The sequence below is a fragment of the Paroedura picta genome, chromosome 3 (genome assembly GCF_049243985.1).
Source record: "Paroedura picta isolate Pp20150507F chromosome 3, Ppicta_v3.0, whole genome shotgun sequence".
In the NCBI taxonomy this organism is placed as follows: Eukaryota; Metazoa; Chordata; class Lepidosauria; order Squamata; family Gekkonidae; genus Paroedura; species Paroedura picta.
Window position 1 is genome coordinate 145,114,255 of NC_135371.1, and position 23,744 is coordinate 145,137,998.

Genomic DNA, 23,744 nt, shown 5'->3' on the forward strand with positions numbered 1-23,744 from the left:
AGAAGCTTCCAGGGCTGAATAAAGCTAAAAAGCTCCAAAAGGGACTGTGTGGGACACTGAGCTTCATTCTGGAAGGGAAATTTACCTCACAGTGAGGAATCCTACAAGGACTTTGAATCAAAAGTGTGATGTGAGCTCTCTGGTCAAAAATCTGTTTCCAGGGATCCGAACCACAGTACTCATGGAGACAGTATATAAGCATTCTACTCCATGCTACTTTCTTAAACTACAGCAACCTCAAAAGTTGCTGTCTGCCCTATTGGAGGACCTACATTTACCCCATCAGTACATATTAAGCCTCAACAGGGCAAATAGCAGTCCCTGGTCAGGAAAACAGTGGTTGACAACTCTCACTCCTCTAAAAATGTCATCAAGCTCAGAGCAGTAGCTGTGGCCCTTAAAGTTTCCTTCTCTGGGGCTTGTCTCCAATGCTGATTAGTTGGGAGCACTCTCCAGAAAGACAAGATAACTGCTGCTACTGATAAGAAGCACTAGAACACAGAAAACAACATGGATTTTCTGGGGATTGTTTTTGAAAATGGCAGATTTGCATCTATCATTCTGAAAATTGCAGTAACAACTTGTTACAGCAATGTTCTCATGTATTTTTGGCTCAGGAATTTCTCAATGCTCACCGCTGTAATAATGTCCTTGTCCTGTAATGAGGCAAAAAGGTTTAAACTGTGTTGCATTAAAATAAACCTGGGGCGGGAGTTCTGTCAGATTTTTGCATGGGTCTAAAACTATATTGACATCCATTTTGAAAATCACTTTTCATCATTTGGTGTGTCTTTGATTTGTAGTTGATGACTAAACATCCTGCCAAACGTCTTGGTTGTGGGTCAGAGGGAGAGAGAGATATCAGAGAACATGCATTCTTCAGGAGAATTGACTGGGAGAAATTGGAAAATCGAGAGATACAGCCTCCATTCAAGCCTAAAGTGGTAAGACAATTTCCAGAAAAGTGTAAGTGGTTTGGGGTCATGCCATAAACAGAGGGTGTTTTTTGTCTATGCAGGTCCCACAACCCCTGGCACTGTATTTTCCAGGTGTCAGAAAGGAATGCTAGTGAAAGGGGGATGCAAGGAAAATCCATTCATGTTGCACTGAGAGTTGTGATACCTAAAATTACAGCCACAGGACTAGGGGTGACCAAAAGGGGTATGTTTTAATGGTGTGCATTTGGCTCTACCCAAATCAAAAATATACCAGAAAAATAGCTTTTTGGTATTTTTGGGGTATATTTTGGCATCCCAAAAGTATCTGGGAATTACCAGTAGATCTAAAAACAGCAGAAATCAATTGTTTGTTGGGCTTCATTTTCAATCCCTTTAATCCACTCCAGGAGTAGCCAGATCCAGGATCTACATGCCACTGGGAGCAATTTCTCCATGGCTTCAGATCCCAGCTAGGATGGCTTCTCCTGCAGCCCATTTTAAACTGGGCTACAGGAGAAGCCAGACCCAGGATGTGATTCCAGACCAGGAACAATCTGGAAAGGACTCCCAATTCCTCCACCACTGCAGGTATCATTTGTCCATCAATGCTGCAGCACTGCTGCCATGCCAACAGTCCCATTGATAGCTCCACAAGATCAAAGATGTTTACTTCTCAAGAGATATGCATATGTATCCAACTTCCAGCTGTGAGATGCAGTCATAGCAAAAGTGAAATATTTAGGGCAGTGGTCCCCACTCTTTTTATCACTGGGGACCGGTCAACGCTTGACAATTTTACTGGGGCTCAGGGGGGGTAGTCTTTTGCCGCCGCCTGAGCCCCTGCTCTACTTGCTTTCCTGCCAGCACCCCTGACTTCCCACCACCCGCTGGAAGGCACTGCCAGCAGCATCTGTGCAGTGCCACACCGAGGGGGAGCCCCAGCCATGGCGGCTGCTAGAGAGCACCAAAGGCGAGCCGGCGACAGTGGCAGGCAGCCCTCTAGGCAGCAGCTGGGGAGGAGAATGAGGAGGAGCCGTGGCCCGGTATAGACTGATCCACGGACCGGGACCAGTCTCTGGACCGGGGATTGGGGACCGCTGATTTAGGGCATACCTGACTTAATCATCAGTCATTAATCCCATTACTGTATTGAACACGGGGTAGAAATATATGCACACCAGTGAGTGAAGTAACCTTTACTGACCTCTAATCTGTTTGCAGAGCAACTACCTATTTGTAGGGCTTGATAGATCCTGGTGGTATCAGGGTGTGCAAAAGGCATTGTTTTGTTGGTTGCTTAACAGAGTATTCAGCTGTAGCCTTACTTAGTCTACATTGTTTTCATCATGTTGTCGCTTGGCAGTTGTACCTCTGTCTTCTCCAGTTTATTGTCTCTTCACACTGTGTAAGAAAGTTGACCACAGTCATCCTGGAACACTATTATATTGGTGTCATCTGGAATCTTAGGGTTGTTGGGATGGTTCAGGAAAATTTAGTGGAATTTTTTAATAACAGTGACTCAATTCTTGAGTTACCCGTTTCTCGCCTAGTAAAACTAATCTTGCCCCAATATAGTTTACATATTGTTTTCTTGACAAAATATGGTATTAACAAAAAATATAGCATCAAAAATAATATTTTTAATTTAAATAGCAGCAATACCTTTAATGAAAACGATTCATACAAATTATATCCAGCCACAGGAAGGCTGGTTACCAGTTCAAATCTTGAAATAGTTTATCTGCAGACAATAATCTGTGGACATCATATTTCACGGACAAAGTAGTGCTGTGCCAAGGTGTTGAGAGCAACATAAATTGGAAAGAGAATTTTCTAAAGCATCTATTCTTAGCTTGTGAGCTAGAATTCACTCAAAACACTTATATCAACTTAAGGGCCTTTTGATTGTCACAAAGTGGCAAGTCTTTAAAGCACAGTGAAAGAGTAATAGTGTGTATAATTTGAAACACTTTTTCCATTTATAGCAAACCAGACATTAAGTACATGTTGGCAGAACAGTGGAACAGTCATGATAAATTGCACCGTAGGGCAGCTATGACTCATAGACATGGCCATATAATGTTGCAGAGAAAATGTAGCATGATGCTTGTTCCTCTAATAAATTGGATCCTATTTTTACCTTTGGCACGGAGATTCCCATCTTGCCACGTGCTACCTCTGAAGATGCCAGCCACAGTTACTGGTAAAACATCAGGATCTAAAACTACCAGACCACAACCTCGGAGCCTGGAAAACCCTCAACAATCAGTTGACTCTGGCCATGAAAGCCTTTGACAATTCACGTGGAAGGCTTATCACTTACTGCTCTACTTTTAGTTCTGATCTGTGTAGTGAAAAACATGTATTTTAAGCTCAGTGTCTATGAACAACTGGAACACCTTATTATTTTTCAGCAATATTAGGTCCATCTTTTAATATGTCAAGTTTTTGTGACATAGACTGATATGATTCAGTGCAACTAGTGTCCTTTCTCAACAGTATAATATATAGAACTTTGTTGAGTAACCTTACTTTAAATAGATTCCATTTTCAAATTTTGTTCTCATTATTTCTTCTTTTGCCTTACAGTGTGGCAAGGGTGCCGAAAACTTTGACAAGTTCTTTACCAGAGGACAGCCAGTGTTAACACCCCCTGATCAGCTGGTTATTTCTAATATAGACCAAACAGATTTTGAAGGGTTCTCCTATGTCAACCCACAGTTTATTCATCCCATGTTGCTGAGCATAGTATGAAAGTGGTAGAGATGGAAACCACACAATGAAAAATTGTCCTTAACTCTGGAGTTTTTAGACCTTTGCCTTGTTGATTCCATTTGGGTCTGAAAAATGTGGGGGTAGGATGTAGGGGTAAGAAGTAAAGGAAGATGTTGAGGTTTACAAGCAAAGAGTGTGTGGTCTTCAGAGATCACCACACAAGCACCCCGTTGTTTTCATTTAGGAATCCCTGCTGCTTTTAGGTTACATTTATGAAACTAGTCTTTGTCAGCGCATTTTTATAACTTCGGTTGTCCCATTTGCACCCTATATCTCAATGACTCAGATTTTCTCATTATAAACTTGATAACAAATGTAACGGTACCATATATGTTTGAAGAAAATACTCTTTAAATAATTAAGCAGATGAAAAATATTTTGTGCACAGCCCTCTGGGACCAATTCGGTTGTTGGTCTGGCTGATATCACAACTAAATGATCAATAATAATGTAGGCTTGGTACAAAATCATTGGAAATTAAAGAAGATTGACAAGGATAGGTCAAAGTAAGAGAGAAAAAATGCCTGTTGAAACAAACATATGGAGAAATCTGGTCCACTGGATCTTTTAAACTATCAAAGGAAATGCAAATATTTGAGAAAAAACCTCAGTTTGGAATGGAAAAGTAGAGATGTGTGACTGATGTTAACGACTATCTATGACTAATTAACTGCAAACTGCCAAATACTGATACACGTGTTACTTTTAATCTCCATGAGATTATGTTGTGATTCCAGCTACCATTTTACTACTTAAGTTTTTACTCCATGACTCATGTTTCTAATTAAGACGGTTCTAACATATGACAAACATTTTGATTCTTTTTCTGAAGCAAAGCTGCAAGCTCCCAATCCCCTCAATTTATGCTTATAGGTTTAGATTGGAGTATGGAAAGCACTTGCACAGCCAAACTCATGGAAGTGTGGAGTTCAGTGTCACTCCAAACCTGTCCCAGGTTAATTAAGGTTTTACAAATACATATATATGTTCAGTATTCAAATTTTGGTTTAGGAGTCCTAGATAATAAAAGGGAGAATGAAAATCAGTTGGAGATTTCTTTTTCCAACTGGACCAATCCTGGTTGAAGCTGATAAATACATTTTTCCATAAGCATTAAGCAATGAATTTTGCACGTGTAATAATAAACATTAAGTGAATCTATATTATGGAGAAATATCAAATATAAAGAAGATATAATTTTTATAAGACATAAATGTGCTATATCTTGAAGGTTATTGTGCTGGATAGCCTTTGATTTAGATTTAGCTTAATGTTTTATTATTATGATTTTGGGTTTGGCGGTTTCTTGAGGGCATGCATAACATTGATCATTCAGGGCAATCTGTCCTTTATTCTTGCATATAGCTACTGCTAAATGGTTATGGGTATCTACTAGTTTTCTACGGGACTTGCTCCATAAATGAAAGAGGGCTGCGTGTTTAACATGCATGTGCTCACTATTTTTCTCCTGTTGACAAGTTGTTCCCCAAACTTTCAAGATGATCGAGTTTTTCATTCATGTTTTTGCATTTACACTGCTCTTGCACCAAATTCCAAAACTATTTTTTGATATCAAGCAATTTAAAGGGCAGTTTGGAGTTTTTGTGGTGAGGATGCGATCAGTAAACTATGAAAAGAGCTGGTTGCATGTTCAGACTAAGAGTAATTCCCCTCTTTTGAATAGTAGCTATGCCTGTTAATTGCCAAAAAGAAAAGAATAACTGTCCTTTATATGTTCTGCAAACAACAGTAGGAAGAAGAGAGGTTCTTAGATTATTAAAACATCAGTTTTATATTACATCTGAATGCCAAACTATTTCATTGCCCCCTTCATGAAAAGTCTTGCTTAATTTAATCATCTTTTTCTTCTGTGATAACTCTGAGGACCTATGTAAGATCCTTCACTTATCTTCATGGGAGTATATTAGAATTGTGGAAAATATATATAGCTATGCACATTGTCATGTGTAGGGACCATGTAGGCATATCTATACATATGTCTAGAATCCTTTGCTGATCAGTTTTCCAAGATGCACAAGTAAATGATGAACTACAGAGGTGTATGGTATACATTTCCCCAAAATCTTAGCAGAAAACCTTGTGTTTCAGCTATATTCCATAAAGGCAACAAGGACTTCAAAGAAATCTCTCTTTTAGGCAAAATTCTTATTCTATAAGTAGATTGTAGTTGATATGGTTAAAGATCCCTCTACAAATATAATGGTGAAAATATTTAGCAATTATAAATTTATTATACTTTAAGTAATTTTCATCATTGTTTACTTAAAAGGTAGTGGCATACTACTTCTCCCCCAGTTTAACTTTTGTATAGGATTTCCAGAACTCATAGCAATTTATGTTATGCTACACCTTACAAAAATATGGTTGCGTTTTTGCCACATTTTAATTCATATTTCTTATTGCCCTCTGGTAACCGCTTGTGGCAGTGACATAGGCATGGTACTTGCTACAATTCATATTCTCTCCCACATTAGCAGAGGATTAAATTGCCTTGCATAAATGTATTGTCACTTCTGGTCTCCTTTTTATCCAGATCAGCAGTTATTCACTCCTTTTATTCTGGGTTGTCAGTGGAGAGCCAGTCAAGTGGGCGGTAGTATCTGTCAAGAAAATGACTTTAACAAAAGGATATCGGGCTCCTGCTGCTAGAACACAGAAATATCATTGGAAATCAATTACAAAGAAGCATACTGTGAATAATAGGAGTTTCCAAATAGGAAATGCCAGTTTGTTGTTTTTAAAAAATAGCAGACAGCATAAAAATGAAACATATGGTCAATCTAAACCAGGGGTAGTCAAACTGCGGCCCTCCAGACGTCCATGGACTACAATTCCCATGAGCCCCTGCCAGCGAATGCTGGCAGGGGCTCATGTAGTCTATGGATATCTTGAGGGCCACAGTTTGACTACCCCTGATCTAAACAAAGCATCTTAAACATACTTTCAAGCAAAAGTGCTTCACTGTCTGGATATGCTTATTTGTATTCTACAATCAAAATTTTAAACTATTCCGCTCAGTTTTGACACTGTCTTTTCATGTTTGTCTTTGTTTCTAAGCTATTGTCACAGTTTTCAAGAAATATATTTTGTCTTTATTTGAACCGATAATTTTGAAAGCTCAGACTGAATGCTTGAATAGAACAGGCACAGCCTGCAAAAAAACGTCCCATTTATTCAACGCATTCTTGCCACAGTGGATGTAATGAGGATCAGATGCTGTCCATCAGTATTCCTGATAAGGAAGCTCTACCTCATAGGTTTTTTATTCACAGAAATTCTCTCTTCCCTCTGTAGCCATTCCAGTGGGAATGCCACACAGATTGGGTGAGAGTCATATGTATAGTGACAACAGCGTGCATGGTCTTATTCAGAATAGTAAAAAGGATGACAGGCCTCTGTCCTCAAGGAACTCATAATCTACAGTTCGGAGTAAGTACCCGACATTTGTAGGAATGAAATACATAAGTCTGGTGAATCATCATTCGGGAAAATCCAAAGAAGGACTAGCAAGTAGCTGATGGTGACAGGGACTTCGATTTCTAGTATTATATGGAAGTGTATTGTATAACAGCATGACCAGTAGTGCATAAACGTGGCCAGCAGTGCTTACGTTCTGTTTGGGGGCCACAACTAAATTCTCAGTTATAAACTCAGGATTTAATCTGCTTTATGCACTACAAAAAAGGAAATTTGCTTTAGTTCCTTTCCCAGAAAACATATATGTATTTTCAGAAGCACTTTTGTTTGCTTTGGAGTTTGCTAATTCAATAGAAAACAGAATTTTTTACTCTTAAATTGCCTATATTTATATAAAATGGAGTGTTCTTATGGACTGGATTTCATTAATGACATTCTTCAGTTTTATAAAATTGGGACGATCACCACATATACAAAGACATTTAAAAACTAGCAAAGCAGTAGACATTAATGTAGTTAGATATTTATAGCACCCAAAGCATGTTCTCACTGCCTTCATTTTATCTAACAACATACATTTAAGGTATAAGAGAAAGAAGACAATTTGATAGAGTTTTTGGCGTCTCCTAGCACCTTGATATCAGGTATTTCTTAGCCTGAACCATTTCTTAACAATGGAAATGTGAGGTTTTGTAGATGTTTTTAAAATTGTCTTAGAAGTCAACATTTAAATTTGATTTAGATTTGAAAGCATTAAATAGTTCAGCATTAAATACTTCAGCATTAAATACTTCAGCATTAAATAGTTTCTGAAATTAAATCATATTTTGATAATCATATAACAGAATTTTAGGAATCTATCCAAATCATAGACTTATGCTCCAATCATTTATGGGTTGTTGGGGTGTTTTTTTTTGGGGGGGGGGGTATTGCACTATGAATCATGCAAGAAAAAAAGCACATCTTGTAGGGGAGGTCTAAGGTTGCTAAGCCTCAGGTAATGGTGTTTTTGTATGCTTAGTCTATTACCCTATTTCCTTTATGCCCTCCCCATGTTCTTTCCTATCAGCATCTCCTGTGAGCTTTGCACCCAGGAAGCTTCAAGCCCTTAATGGAGCACCACAGGAACAAGCTAAATTGGGTCCTTAGTGTCTATTTCATTAAATTATTATTTAAATATGGTCATTAAAATAGAAAAGATTCCCTCTCAGTCAAACTCAACACCAAAATGCCAGTTCAGTATGTGGGGTAGAAACAATGTTTATAGTGCTGGGTTTTCAGAAGTCATTCCACCAATGAATTTGGAAAAATGTATACTCATTATTTCTGTTCTTCATGTTGCATTGGACTTAAATTATCATCATTGCTTTTTGTTGACTTCTTTACATACATAAAATAATTTTGCGTAAGATATAGCTACACACGAGTTCCTAATACCCGATGAAGAACTGTGTATTGCAGGATAGTCAAATACAAACTCTAATGGTTAAACCTTTCTTCAGATTGATAACTACACAACCTATTTAAAATGTATAAGTGAACTGACTGTGATGTAGCATTGGCAATTGATTATTATATGACTTCCTCTGAATTGATAAATGTGCGAGTCAAGCTTGGCAATTAAACATCCTTATAGTGTGAAACAAGCAAGCATGCACTTAAACTCTTCCCATATGACAATATTTAGTGGGAAGATGCCTAGCGATTCCCATAGTTTTATCACAGGTCTGAGATCTAGGAACAATGGACTACTTTTCTCAGCTCTGCCAATGACTCCCTCTGTGGCCTTGGGTAAGGTACTAAGCCTTTTTGCCTCAGTCTCCCCATCTGTAAAATGGGGGGGTTATAATATTTATTCCCTCACAGACTATTGTGAGAGCTGTTTAGTTATTGTTCCTGGTGCACTTTCAATGTGAAGAGTTCTCTTTAAAGTATTAAACTTTTTAATATCCAGTTACTCAATTTACATGACTTTGCTGGAAATGCCATACTATTTATACTTTTTATACAACTTTAATAGTTCTGCTGAACAGTAACCAAACTTATCCTAATACCTTTCTTGTAGGATCTGGAGTATGTTCTGCTCTTGTCAAGCAAAGTCCTATACAGTGCTGAAAATGCTGCTTTTGCAAAATTTATTAGGCACAATTTTCCTGAGTAAATAGATGTCTTAACAGCACTGATTACTACAGGGCAAAGCTTCCCAATTGTTAAGGAAATTTTGTCCATGTGTAATAAAGCTGCCAGATAGAAAAAGAAACAATGGTTTTGAAAGTAGCTGATTCTGTCTGCAAACATCTCCTTCAGCTAGTAATTCAGTTTGGCTCTGAGATTTTCTGGGCTTCTTCTGTGACTAGACGTTATGATTGCCTCTAGAAGAGAGATTTGACATGCCAAAAGGGATACCCAGGAACTCAATTTGCACAGCATGCTATAGCCTAATTTGAATGAGTTCGTTTGTACTGAATCTCCTCTCCAAAGGGCACATATTCTACCAGGGATTTCGCCTATGCAACCCTCATAAGCAAGAAGAAGAGTTACTATACAAATGACTTAAGTTACTCACTTTTCAACACAAGCACACCAATGTTTTATTCCCTAGTCAAAGGCATTGTATATGTCTCAACAGTTCCTGTCCAAAATGGATATTGCTTTTACAGGAGAGGAGACTTGCAGTGCCCCTGGTGGTTAGGTTGCACCTTCCACCATAAGAATTTGCTGTCTTTATTTATAAACAAACAGTGAATAATTCCACTGTAGTGAATTGGGAAGATTCTTAACTAAGAGTTCAGTGGTCATTCCCTCTGGTATGAATAGAGGACTGAATACTGTAAACTGCTTCCCAAATATTATTTCTTTCCATTATCTAGAGAAATACACAGGTGAATCCAATAAAATGAAATGTGCTTTTGCTTTAAAATTTGCAGGTCACGGGGTATTGCCAGGTTGCAATATCCAGAGTATGGCCTTTTAGCATGCATGCATGCATGAGACCTCTCAAGTCATGCTATTTACTGTGTAATCTTTCTTTTAGTAAATGTCAGAATCAATAATCTCTTACAATTTATATGTATCGTTTTAAGGCCCAACACTTGTATTTATAACAGAGGGGAATGTTTTCTAATGAATAACTGCAAAGTACTGTAGGAAATATTGAGAGATCATACATTTGGAGAGGGGAACCTAAAACTATCACAGGCAAGATTAATGTACTCTTATTGCACTTTTCCCCCCTTAATGATTAATCTTGTTTGCATGACATGTTTTTTTTTGTTAAATATTAATAGTAGTTTGAAAGCAAATGAGTATGAATAAAGATGCTGATACTTATTTTGTGGAAGAGTATTTGTTTGTGAAGGTTGTGGTGAAATGGCTGACTATTTCTCAAGTGTGCTGCCCATCTGCAAGTGTCTATATCTGCAGATCGAGGCCGCGTTGACATTAGAAGAAGAAGAGTGAGTTCTTCTATGCCACTTTTCTCTACCCAAAGGAGTCTCAAAGCAGCTTAAAGTCGCCTTCCCTTTCCTCTCCCCACAACAGACACCTTGGGAGGTAGGTGAGGCTAAGAGAGCCTTGATATTACTGCTTGGTCAGAACAGCTTTACCAGTGCTCTGGTGAGCCCAAGGTCACCCAGCTGGCTGTGTGTGGAGGAAGAACAGAGAATCAAACCCGGCTCGCCAGATTAGAAGTTTGCGCTCCTAACCACTATGCCAAGCTGACACTAAACAGACTGTCCTGTAAACTTAGGGGGCCTCCCAGGTGCACAGAGAAAATCTGATATCTTTTTTTTTTAATTGAGAGTTTAACTTCCCCTGCCCAAATAAAAGATAATTCTTTGACCAAGCACATAGAATGCACCTACTTCCAATACAGCCCTAGAGTCCAGAAGCTGTGTTGCACATGGTGGCAACAGCCACCATGTTGGCAACACCCCATGGTGGCAACAGCCCAGGGAGAGGAATGGGAAGGTGACTGTAAGCCGCTTTGAGCCTCCTTCGGGTAGGGAAAAGCGGCATATAAGAACCAACTCTTCTTCTTCTTCTTCTAGTCACAACAGCTGTTTAAAAGCCTGTGAGCCATGGTGAGCTTGGCCACAGGTGCACTGAAGCCTGGGACCCACAACAGACAGAACAAGAATATGGGGTGGGGGAGATGGGATCCCCCCCATGAGCCTTATGGGCCCACATTTGTGATGAACTAATATAAATACCTTTCTCACAATTAATTATGCGTATCCGCACATTTGAACACATGCCAAGAACATTCATACAGTTGCGTATTTGCAGCATTCAGACATGCTATAGTACAACATAAATCTGCAGAGAATATGGGTTAACATCTGACAACCTACCTGTATAGCTGCTTAAAGGCTTAGTGTTAAGCGAGTTCTCAAAAGAGCCCCTTACCCTGCATGTCAACAGCTAGGAGTGGCAACAGCCAGAGAAAAGCAAGAAGGAAATCAGACACATGCCATGTGCCTCCTTTCCTCTAAGCCAGTGGTCCCCAACCTTTTTCAGGCTGGGGACTGGAAGGGGGGGCCAGGGATTGCGCCGGGAGCGATCAGCCGCTTTGGCGAATGTGGTCCTTCTATGGTGTTGCTGTGAGGACCCTGGCCACTGCGTTTTGGACCAGCTGTAGTTTCCGTATCAAGGCCAAGGACAGGCCTGTGTAGAGCGAGTTACAGAAGTCCAGTCTAGAGGTGAACATTGCATGGATCACTGTGGCTAGGTGTTTCTGGACCATGTAGGGGCACTAGTAGCTTGGCTTGGTGGAAGTGGTAAAATGCCTGCTGCGCTACTTTTGTGACTTGGGCTTCCACTGTGAGGGAAGCATCCAGGATCATGCCCAGGTTCCTGGAGGAGTGAGCCACTGAGAGCTGCACACCATCCAGGGAGGGCAGATGCACTTCCTCACATGGACACTTCCTACCCAGCCACAGGACATCCGTCTTTGAAAGATTGCGCTTCAGACAACTCTGCTTGAGCCATCTCATATTTAGGATCAAAAAGTTGTATGTTACTAACAGCATTTTGATAAATCTAAAACCAAATAAAAATTATTCCATCCAAAAGTAGTAGTAGTGGTAGTAGTAGTAGTAGTAGTAGTAGTGGTAGTTGTTGTTGTTGTTGTTGTTATTATTATGGTGTGTGCCATCAGCCCCCGCCCCTTTTTTTTTTATTCCTTTTACTGGGGTTATGCAAATTGGGTTAGTTCCAGGAACCTGGCCGCCATTCTTGTCTTGCCTTGTTGTGATCACCAATCACCACCAATATTGTGTTTTATTGTTCTTGTTACTGTTTTTAGGGGATTGATTTTATGTGACCCACCTCAAGCCTCAGGGGGGAGGTGGGATATAAATTAATAATAATAGTAGTAGTAGTAGTAGTAGTAGTAGTAGTAGTAGTAGTAGTAATAGATTTATTTCCCGCCACTCCCTGGGTAGGCTCATGGCGGGTAACAGTTGTTACCCCCAATTAAAACCCCATTAAAAGACATTAAAAATCATAACATAACATGGCAGCAGCCAATCACAATCTACTCCCACCTACCAAGGTGATAGAGAATGGGGGGAGATGATGTATACTTCAGACCCCCCGGGGGGCAACGCTCTGCCTCGCAGACCCCAGCCTCAACCATAAACCTGGCGGAAGAGCTCCGTTTTACAGGACCTGCGGAAATCCTGCAGGGCCCGTAGCTCACTCGGGAGCTCATTCCACCAGGTGGGGGCCAGGACCGAAAAAGCCCTGGCCCTGGTTGAGGCTAGGCGCGTTTCTCTAGGGCCAGGAGCAACCAATAGATTTCCCCCCGTAGAGCGTAGCGCCCTGCAGCGCATAGGGCGATAGGCTGTCCCTCAAGTATGTGGGTCCCAATTCGCGTAAAGCTTTAAAGGTTAATACCAAAACCTTGAACCGGATCCGGGCAGCAATTGGCAACCAGTGCAGCTGCCTCAGCACAGGCTGGATGTGGGCCCTCCAAGATGTGCCAAGATAGTTGATTTAACTATGAACTACTTTAATAAAGAAAAGCTGTCATAATGCCGTTTCCCCAATATTATTCAACTCAAAATTTGCAGTGTTACCTAACATCCTGTATAACATGCTATGGAATAGCATGCGTTTAGATCAGGGGTAGTCAAACCACGGCCCTCCAGATGTCCATGGACTACAATTCCCATGAGCCCCTGCTGGCATTTGCTGGCAGGGGCTCATGGGAATTGTAGTCCATGGACATCTGGAGGACCGCAGTTTGACTACCCCTGGTTTAGATCATAACGGCCAGTGTCTGGCTGGTTTAACTGTTACACTTCCCACAAGGATGCTACCAAAATCAACTTCCCCAGGTATCAAAATGAATCATGTGTTAACCTGCAAGATGTAGGAATTCAGCTCCATTCTTTTGGGATGTGCAGTCTGTTTGAGAAATATCAACAACCTCAGATATGCAGATGATACCACTCTAATGGCAGAAAGTGAAGAGGAACTAAAGAGCCTGTTGATGCGGGTGAAGGAGGAGAGTGCAAAGGTTGGCTTGAAACTCAACATCAAGAAAACAAAGATCATGGCATCCGGCCCTCTCAATTCATGGCAAATAGATGGGGAAGAAATGGAGATAGTGACAGATTTTATTTTCCTGGGCTCCAAGATCACTGCTGATGGGGACTGCAGCAAAGAAATTAAAAGACGCTTGCTCCTGGGGAGGAAAGCTATGGCAAATCTAGACAGCATCCTAAAAAGCAGAGACATCACCCTGCCAACAAAAGTGTGTTTAGTCAAGGCTATGGTATTCCCAGTTGCAATGTATGGCTGCCAAAGTTGGACCGTAAGGAAGGCAGAGCGTCAAAGAATTGAGGCTTTTGAACTCTGGTGCTGGAGAAGACTCTTGCGAGTCCCTTGGACTGCAAGGCGAACAAACCGGTCAGTCCTAGAGGAGATCAGCCCTGACTGCTCTTTAGAAGGCCAGATCCTGAAGATGAAACTCAAATACTTTGGCCACCTCATGAGAAGGAAGGACTACCTGGAGAAGAGCCTAATGCTGGGAGCGATCGAGGGCAAAAGAAGAAGGGGACGACAGAGAATGAGGTGGCTGGATGGAGTCACTGAAGCAGTAGGTGCAAACTTAAATGGACTCCAGGGAATGGTAGAGGACAGGAAGGCCTGGAGGATCATTGTCCATGGGGTCGTGATGGGTCGGACACGACTTCGCACATAACAACAACAGTCTGTTTGAGAGTGGTAATCTGAAGTAATGCTAAACAAAATCAGAAATCACTTATGAAGAGGCTAGTTTCCAGTGGCCTCCACAATTTATATGTGTAAACTGGCTGAATTTCATACTAAAGAGACAAACATTAAGCAGACTGGGTAACAATAATTATCCAAGTTCCATATTTTCCCATCACTATAGGACCACCACATTTTCAGAATCCCTGAAAACAGAATATTTCCAGATTTTAAACAGACAACATAAGAAAAGTTAATACATAGGGCCCCATCCATGATTGGTCTCAAATGCAGCTTGCTGAGCATTTTGTTATAATTTACAAGTTGTAGAGTCAAGGTAATGGCCATATTCAGGTGTACATTGAAGTTCATTGGTTTAGCTCTTCTCCATGAAGTTAATCCTAAAACTTTTACTTTTTGATTTTAAAACACATTTAACAACTCTGCATTGAGATAAAGGAGTCAAGGTGTTTGAACCATAGACATGTAGTGACTGTAATGGCATCTTATTATTTATTATATTTTAGGTTCTTAGCCCATGAAGTTTAGCATATATAGTTCAGTATATAATCCATATTACTCCATGGTAATCTTTAAGTAATTGAATAGACAATCGCAAAAGTATCATGGTCGAAAGCCAGTGAGGTGCAGTGATTAGAGTGCTGGACGAGTCACACACAATCAGCCTAACCTGCTTCACCCCATTGTTATGATAATAAAGTGGAGGACAGGAAACTGTAGGTTCAAAGGTTCCAGACTGTTTAGAGCTTTAAAGGTGAGAATCAAAACCTTGAATATGACCAACCTGGGCAGAGGGAAAGAGCACATGGGAGAGCTGCTGCTGGTCTCTCTCTTTGACCTTTCTAACTGCTGGGAAGCAGTGGCTGAGGTTGCTCTGTGTTTTCATGCACACATACATGTGCCTGTGTGGGACAGAACAGTATTGGAGGGTAAGAGGGTGTTTTGTAGCCTGCCGGAGAGTGAATTCTGTTGAGTTCTGTTTGTCTCTTATTATCTGGACTAGTAATCAAGCCCGCTGTATGACCAATACAGCGGGCGCTAGGTACTTACAGTACAGGCCGTGGCGGCGGCCTGACAGCAGGGGCTCCTTCGGGCGGTGGGGCCTCCCCCGGGTGGCGGTCTGTCGGCGGCGGCTCTCTCGGTCCCTCCAATTGTCTGTCCGGAGGAAGGGTCCAATCCGGACCCTTCCTCATCCCGGACACATCCCGCCCCAGAACCCCTTACCGCTTTATTTAGTCCGCGGCGCCCGCGGCACCGCAGGCGGTATTGAGATTGTGGCTGATTGACGGAGTGTTTGCAAGCCCCACCTCCTGCTGTGCTGCAACTTTCAGCTGAAAATCTCACCAGAGGCATGAGTTGAAGGGCTCTTGCCCAGTTGCTCTTAGCCTAGGGATCTTCCTAAGGCCCTGAAAGTTCCTTTAATGCAGCTCATTAGAGAACATAATAGAGTAGAGGTGGGGAACAAACAAGGGATGCTTTCATGGAAGGACAAACAAGAGATGTACCTAAACAGGTGATGAAGAGGGAGACTTGATTATCAAGAGGAATAGGGAGCATTTAAAGTGAATTTAATACTACAAAATTTATGTGAAGTTCTTTCCCCTAGTGGAGATGAGATGGAGCAGGTGCAAGAAAAGCTGGAACAATCTTCAACAAATGCATAGGTAATCCTAATAAACTCAGAATATGTAATGCTCCAGAGGAGATGGTTGGTGGTAATGAGAGTTTCCCTGTTAGGGGGAATGGAGACAATAATTTGTAGGTCTGATAAGATGTCCCAAGAGGTGTGTTGTCTCCCCGGAGTGAAAATTCATAATGTGACTGAGAGGTCTATTTAAACGCATCCTGTCCTCTTGATTGATGTAGGAGATTATGAGGAGCTGGGTAGAAATATTACCTTCCTCCCCCGCCTCACCCATTTTAATTCTCTCCTAATAACATTTGTGAGTTTGTTAGCAAAAATGTTTCAGCCATCTGCCATGAGGTGTAACCCATCTCTTACCAGAAGTCCACTATTCTGGAACTACCAGCCATGATCCCAAAAGCCAAAATGCTGGCCAGGAGTGGCAGTATAAAAATTCAATAATAAATAAATAACAAGATTTAACAGGATTCTGTTAAAACATTATACCTCATATACATTCTGCTATTGTTCTTTTTCTGGCTCCCCACCATTTGTGTCATGATGTATAAGTGCCACAATTTAGCCAAGATTTTTTTATCTTAGGCCCATTCGGATGAATAGTAATTTATCCTCCATACCCTTTCAACAGTCTAATCTGTAAAAGCCAGTTCTCACTGTCTACTAATGCCATGATCAGATTGAACAAGAAATGATATACAGAACTGATATGTGTATGTGGGGGAGAGGGGGGGATGAAGCTGACAACCGGTGTTCTACAGTTCCCTTACTCAGAACCACAACAGTAGAGACGGGGGGGGGGATAAAATTTGGGGGGGCCAAGTCAGCTGGAGGGCCCCTGAAGCCAGTGTCTTGTTGCATCCAGCTCAATGCCTTTCCAGCTATTTTCCTTTTAATGCAGTTCATGTTGTACACTATGGACACAGTCTGAGCACAGTACAAGGCATCTATCACCAAGCCTCGCCTTTCAGCAAGACTGGAGAAAACTTGCCTATCAACCAAGCCAGCACTGGAGCAAGATGAGCTGCTACAGTAATTGCCAGCCTGCAGCCTGCTAATAAGATTGTTTCCAATAGTCAATTATTTTGTTCTTCTTTTCCTTGCATACAACTCAGTCAGATCTTGCAAAATGGGTGTTAGTGTGTTGCAGCAAGATAAAATAACATTTCCCTGTCTTTTCCTTAATTTCTCTCTCCATTCTCTCTTTCACATTTTTTCTCGTACATTTCTCTCCCTCCACTTAATTTCTCTGTGTCACTCTCCAATTTGTTGCTCCTTGCTCCAGTTCTTTTCAATCTGTACATCTCTGAGCAAAGAGCCAACCTGAACATTCCCAGGCAGTCAGAGTTGAAGGTTGGGAATGGAGAGCAAGAAAGCCATGATTGGAGGGAGCTGTCACGTCTCACTGCCCCCCCAGCTCCTCTCCACTCTATAGGTACACAAAGGGGATGGGGTGAAGTGAAGGGGCCATGCCTTGCAGTGGGGGAGCCAGAAGAGGTGGCCTTGCCTGAGCAGGGGTCTCCTGCTCTCTGTCTCATGAGCTCATCAACAATTCCCCCTCCCAGCTGACCAAGGGGCTGAAGACTTGGGAACATGAACACCCCCAGCAGTCCTAAGCAAAGGCTGCAAACTGACACATGCTCCCCCACAGAGTTAAGCCCCCACCTAAACTGGAAACTGGACTAACTCAAAGACATTTTCCAGAAGGCACTGGCTGCTTGGTCTCTTCAGCACTTGGGAGGCTCAGGGATCATCCTTTGTGCAGCACTGGGCCTTCCCCATGAAGAGCTGCCTACTGAGACAGCCCCCCTCATTCCTCCCACTTGGACAAAACTTGACCAGACGATTTCTTTACATAGTGGCGGCACTTCTTAGGGGCTGGGCTGATGCACACTGCCATAGACTTCAGGGGAGGGGGGAGACTTGAAAGATTGACAAAGAGGGAACCAGGAGAATGGGGAAGGTGGAGTAAAGCTGCAAGGCCAAATCTATTATTATATCATTGCCCATAACCAATACATAATACAATCTCAATCATAACAATCTATAACTTAAAAATATATGATAGATTTGTCAGAGATAGGTAGCCCTTGGCACACTCCTCTGACTGTGTGCCTGCAGAGTGGGAAGGAGGGGGGACAGCTGAGGCAAATTCTCTGGTTCTCCATCCCCGACCTTCACCTCTGCCTGGGAATCTTCAAACCAGCTCTCCACCCTTCCCAGTGCTGCACTTCTCCTCTGCGCATTCCTTGTCCTCCTCCAGCCAGTTGGCTGGTTGGCAGCATGTCACTCTTGGGGCAGGCTGCCTGCCTCTGGTTGTTACACTGGGGCTGGGTGAGTGCCACTCTGAACAGCTCCAGCTCTTGCCAGGCAGAAGACACAAGAGCAAACAAAAGGTTCGGACATGAGAAGCAGCAGCAGTGGGAGCCAGCGTGGTGTGGTGGTTAAGAGTATGGACTTCTAATCTGGCAAGCTGGGTTTGATTCTGCACTCCCCCACATGCAGCCAGCTGGGTGACCTTGGGCTCGCCATGGCACTGACTGAGCTGACTGAGCAGGAATGTCAGGGCTCTCTCAGCTTCACCTACCTCACAGGGTGCCTATTGTGGAACAGAAGGGAAGGAGATTGTAGGAGGACCTCTGAGCAAGAAAAGCAGGGTAGAAAAACTAACTCTTCTTTTTCTTCTTCCTGCCTGCCTGACCCCAGGGAAAAGGGTGCCTCAAAAGCAGGGAAAGTAAGTACGAAGAGCTCCATCCCCTGTTGTGGTCAAAAGGAAGAGGTACTCCTTGGTAGCACATATCTCTTTAAACAACATGTGTGTGCATGCACACACACACACACATGCACACAGAGAGGTTTCCTGGGCAATAATTTTTCTACCAGAGATTTGAGTCTTTCATTGCTAGACTTATTCCACTTCTTTAAAAAGTGAAATTGACAAGATGGGGGAAATAAGATGGCTAGTGAACAGTAAATGCAGCTGAAGATGCAGAGTGGAGCTCTTCTTATACTTCCAAGAAACACACCGGGCACGAAGCTGACTAATAAGGAGAGACCAACCATACTGCACAATGATGGGTGGGGTGGAGGAGTGGGCTCCGGGGGGCAGAAAAATTGTTCTCCTGTCCTCCATTTTATCCTAACAGCAACCCTGCGAGAGAGGTCTGGCTGAGAGTGTGTCAGCCAACAACCTTTCATGGAGGATTGGGGATCCGAGTATTAGAGATACTTAATAGGTTGCTTTAAAACTCTGTTGTGACATGTTCTCAATCATGAAACTCGACTAGTTTAGGGTGTTCCATTTCCTTCACTTTTGATTGCCTCCTCTATTGCCACTCTGGGATTGGTGGCCAGTTTTCAAACATGTATTGTTTTCTGATTTATTAGATCCCTAGCTTTTATGGCAAATAGCACAGCGGAGTGTCTCATACTCCTGTGTCTTTCAGTTTTGGCCTTGGAACTCTCACAATCATTCTGAAGTTGGTGGCCAATTGTGAATCTCCTAGCTTTATTATATCCGCCACAAACAGACGGAGGGAAAGACAGGCTGATTCTTTTATTATTTTGTTATGAAATCTGATTTGGATCCAGGTCCTGGGAAGGAGGCATAGCATTTGTCTGGGGGCCCATGCTCTCAGCAGCCCTCCCCCTTTGATGTGGATTTGGGGATGAAAGTTGAAGATGCCCACCACAGTGATTCCTTACTACTGAATGTCAGGGGAGAGAAGGAACAAACAATGACGGGAAAAGGATGAAGGCCAGTATTTGAGAGAAGGGGGAGCAAACACAGGGAAGATCTGTCAGGACCTGGGCAAAAAAGGAAGTGAGAATAGCTGATGCCATTCTTTCACTCCAAACTAGTGGTTCTCAACCTTCCTTTAGTACAATTCCTCATGTTGTGGTGACCCCCAACCATAAAATTATGCAAGTGTTCTTTCACAGAAATTAAACCAAAACTGACCAATAGCATGAAGATCCATTGTTCGTTATCTTTCCCTTCTTCATAATTTGTTAAGGGCTAAGTGGGCAGAGCGTGGGTGGGACCAGTGCAGGTGAGGGGCCAATCGGAAGGCACAATGCGCCTTCTGATTGGCCCCTCACCAGGACAGTTCTGCAGGTACTAACCTGTTGGTGATTACTGGTCCTCAAGAGGTCAGGCAGTATTTGGCTCAGCTGAGTCACAACTAAAGCAGAACAGTGATAGAGGTCTGAGAAGCACCGTTTCCTAACAGCATCTGAAGCAGAGGATCAAAATTGCCCATGACAGAAGGTAGCCTCCCTTCTGCCAACCAGATTCCCTAGTGGTCATCTCTTCTGGAACTGGACTTTTCTGGTAGAAATGGCAGCACTTTCAGAAATATCTCAGCTCTCCTCCTGGTAGAGAAGCAACCAGATCCCCTACTTTTCTGTTGCCAGGCAATCCTTCACAAAGCCTCTCCAGAAGTCAGCTCTCATGAGCATGTTCCTAAACCCAGGTCTCCCTTGTAGGGAAATCAGTATGTAGTTTCATAATAAAATATATCTCAAAGCCATACAGAGTCAAGAAAGAAAGCCTTATAGAGTCATATCTTCTAGTTAAGTATTAAGTTGCTAGCAGGGAGATGGCTGAAAATCCTTAAAACAACCCAACTAACCACTGTCTGAATACATTCACACATTCTTTTTTTAAAAAAGGAATCAGCATCCAACTCTCCTTCACATACCACAAGAACCAGGAGCAAGGAGTTATCTTTATCTGGGTTCCCTGGAAAAGAAGGATAGTTAGAAGCAATGGCTTAGATACATTCTCTGAACTTGAGAGAGGGAAATGTATTTAAAACACATATTAACAATGTGATTCTTGGGTCTATGTCTCTTGAATCTTTTAAATTCCCCTCCTCCCCTCCTTAGAATACATCAAGTTTCCATTGGTATAATTGGTGCCACAGCCAATGGATTCAAGTGTACATTATGTATGTGTGTGCTCATTCTAGGTGATCTATGGCCAGCTCACAAGGTCAAATATTTGACAGTTTCAGTTCTTCAGTATAGTGTTATGGAAATGTCTGTGAAATTCCATGTGCAAGCTGTCTAGTTGCATGGTCTAGAGCAGTGGGGTCTACCTAGGGCTCAGGACCCCTTTGGGGGTGGAACAACCCTTTCATAGGGGTTGTGGCAAGGTGAGCAGCTTGGCCAGGGGGAGCACTGCCACTGTTGCCGCTCCTCCTGCAGGCACCCACACTCAGCCGCCAGCTGCTCCAGCAATGCCTCCAATGCAGTGCAGTCTCCTGCTAGGCACTACAGGTGGCAGCACAGATCTGCAGGACAAGAGGCAGAGAAACCCCAGAAAAAAAACAATTTATATACAACTAGACTCAAAGCCCGTTTGTGAGACCGGGCTTTGAAAGCCCCCTCCCCCCGCCGTGGCCACTCAGCAGGCACATAGAGGCAGCATTGCCACTGGGTGTGGCATTTCTGGGCCCGGTAGAAAGGCCTGCTTCTCCCCCCTTCCCCCCCGGCGGCGGCACGGCCTTCACCTTGGGCCTGGAAGCACACCTGAGGCCTTGAAGTCCTGCTTCTCTCCCCCCACCAGCAGTGGCGCAGCCTTCACCTCAGGCCTAACCCTTTCTGGCCTGTCCTGGTGAGAGCCTAGATTGTGCCCTCACCTGATTGGCTAGAACTGTTGTATGTCCTGGTGAGGGGCCAATCAGAAGGCACTTGGTGGGAGCCTCAAACATGTATAAAAGTTCCCCAGTTCAGTTGGTTGTTGTTCAGTGTTCTTGTGCTTAGTAAAGAGTTGGTTGTTGGAGCTGAAGGGCCCATGTTTTTACTGAACACCCAGATTTAATAGTTACTTTTTAAATTCCACATGCAGGTGGAGATTCCACATACACTGTTGCTTCACAAACCATGCGTCATGTTCAACTGACTCACACAGCAAAGAAATGCCAGATACATTTGCTAACATGCAAGTATCCTTTAGTCATAAGCAAGCGCATGCTGCAAATTCTAAAAACATCCCACAGCAGTTACAACAGTAGCTCATCTTTATGTGCTCTTGGAACCATCAGTTACTGCCCAAAAGCAAGGATAAAAACAGATGGAGCTTATTGGAAACTGCTGAGTACACGGTCTATGAGTGGGAGGCTTCACAAGTTTCTAAAATGCATCTGTCTTCTCCTGATTAAAGTAACCTTAGGTGAATAATCGTATGAGTTTTAATCTGTTTATTAAATATACATGAATTTGTATCTGCAGCATATAAATATACCAACAAAATCTTTATTTTTAGATTATGTATGTGCACTACAGACACTTTTTTGTGTGAAAGAAGAGGAGGAGGAGCTGGATCTTATATGCCACTTTTTTCTACCAGGAGTCTCAAAGCGGCTTACATTCACCTTCCCTTTCCTTTCCCCACAACAGACACCTGTGAGGTGGGTGAGGCTGAGAGAGCCCTGATATTACTCTTTGGTCAGAACAGCTTTAACAGTGCTGTGGTGAGCCCGAGGTCAACCAGCTGGCTGCATGTGGGGGAACGGGAAATCAAACCCAGCTTGCCAGATTAGAAGTCCACACTCCTAACCACTACACCAAGCTGGCTTAGATGATGAGGGGGGGGGGCTTTTAAAAAATTGCCAGGCCAATAAAGAAAAATACGCCACTGTACACCCAACAGTTCAACAACACAGTTTGTACCCCCTTAAAAAACAGCAAAATGCAGTTCAATGTAAAATCCCAGTTTTCCCCCCATGGCCGCTTAAAATTGAATCAGCTAGTTTTATTTCTTTGAGGGTTATTAATTAGATCTTTCCTGGAATGTAAAAGCTTACAAGAGATATGGCATCAGATATTATCCAGAAAGGAAATTCTCCTTTAATGCTGGTGCGTCATTTGAAAAATTCTTTTAAAAGAAAGATCTGGCAGTCCTCAAAAATCCACCACTTGATTGTTCAGCATAAATCTTTGTATGAATTTAATAATCCAATAAAGTAGTCTAATAATATGGGGGGGGGGCGGAGATAGAAAAGCAAAAAGAAGAAGAAAGGGTGTAAAAGAGGACAAAGCAGTGTGTGAAAGAGTACCCCTTCAGCTGTAAAGTTCCTTATCTCACAGACTTTGATATTGACTAAGTTTGAGATAGAATCTGTCCAATGAACAATGAATACACCAAAAAAAAAATCTTCTCTTCAGTTCAGCCTCCCTATTATGAAGAGACATTGGGGGGTGGAGAGATAAAATGCATCTTCAGTGAGATAAGTCTGGAGCTGCAAAAAACAGCTCTGTTCAAGTTACCATCTTGCCCACCACCATATGAAAATGAGTCTTTCAAGCATATCTCAATTTTCTGTTTGAAATAGTAGAGTTTATGCCTGCAGTTTGCTGTACCAGTTTTAAGAACTCGTTATCAGATTTTTAAATTAGTTGTCTATTTCAACAGTATCACCATCCTAACTCATCAAAACTTAGTGAATCTAATGAACAGATTAAATTAATAGTGCAGCCCTGGTTTAAGGGCAGACAGATGTCACATAATTTTATACTCTCCCTACATGTCTTAAGATCCAGGAGGGGATTTTGCAAGGCATCATAAGCAAACACCAGACTAGAGGCCTTTTCCCAACCACACCCTCCTTAGAGAGTCTTCCAGTTCTTATGCATTTTGTAAAATTAGTTAACATTAACAATAATAAATTAACACAAATCCATTTCTTACTTCAGTACAACAC

General features: G+C 42.3%; 1 protein-coding gene across 1 annotated transcript in view; it reads left to right on the forward strand.

Moving 5' to 3' along the window:
• Positions 1 to 10,481, forward strand: part of PRKCA (protein kinase C alpha) — a 212,838-nt gene extending 202,357 nt beyond the window's left edge. Inside the window, exons 16-17 of the mRNA XM_077328390.1 lie at positions 804 to 944; positions 3,528 to 10,481. Of these exons, the coding sequence (XP_077184505.1) occupies positions 804 to 944; positions 3,528 to 3,692 (306 nt within the window). The 3' untranslated portion in view covers positions 3,693 to 10,481. The remainder of the gene's footprint in view (positions 1 to 803; positions 945 to 3,527) is intronic.
• The last annotated feature ends 13,263 nt before the right edge of the window (positions 10,482 to 23,744 follow it).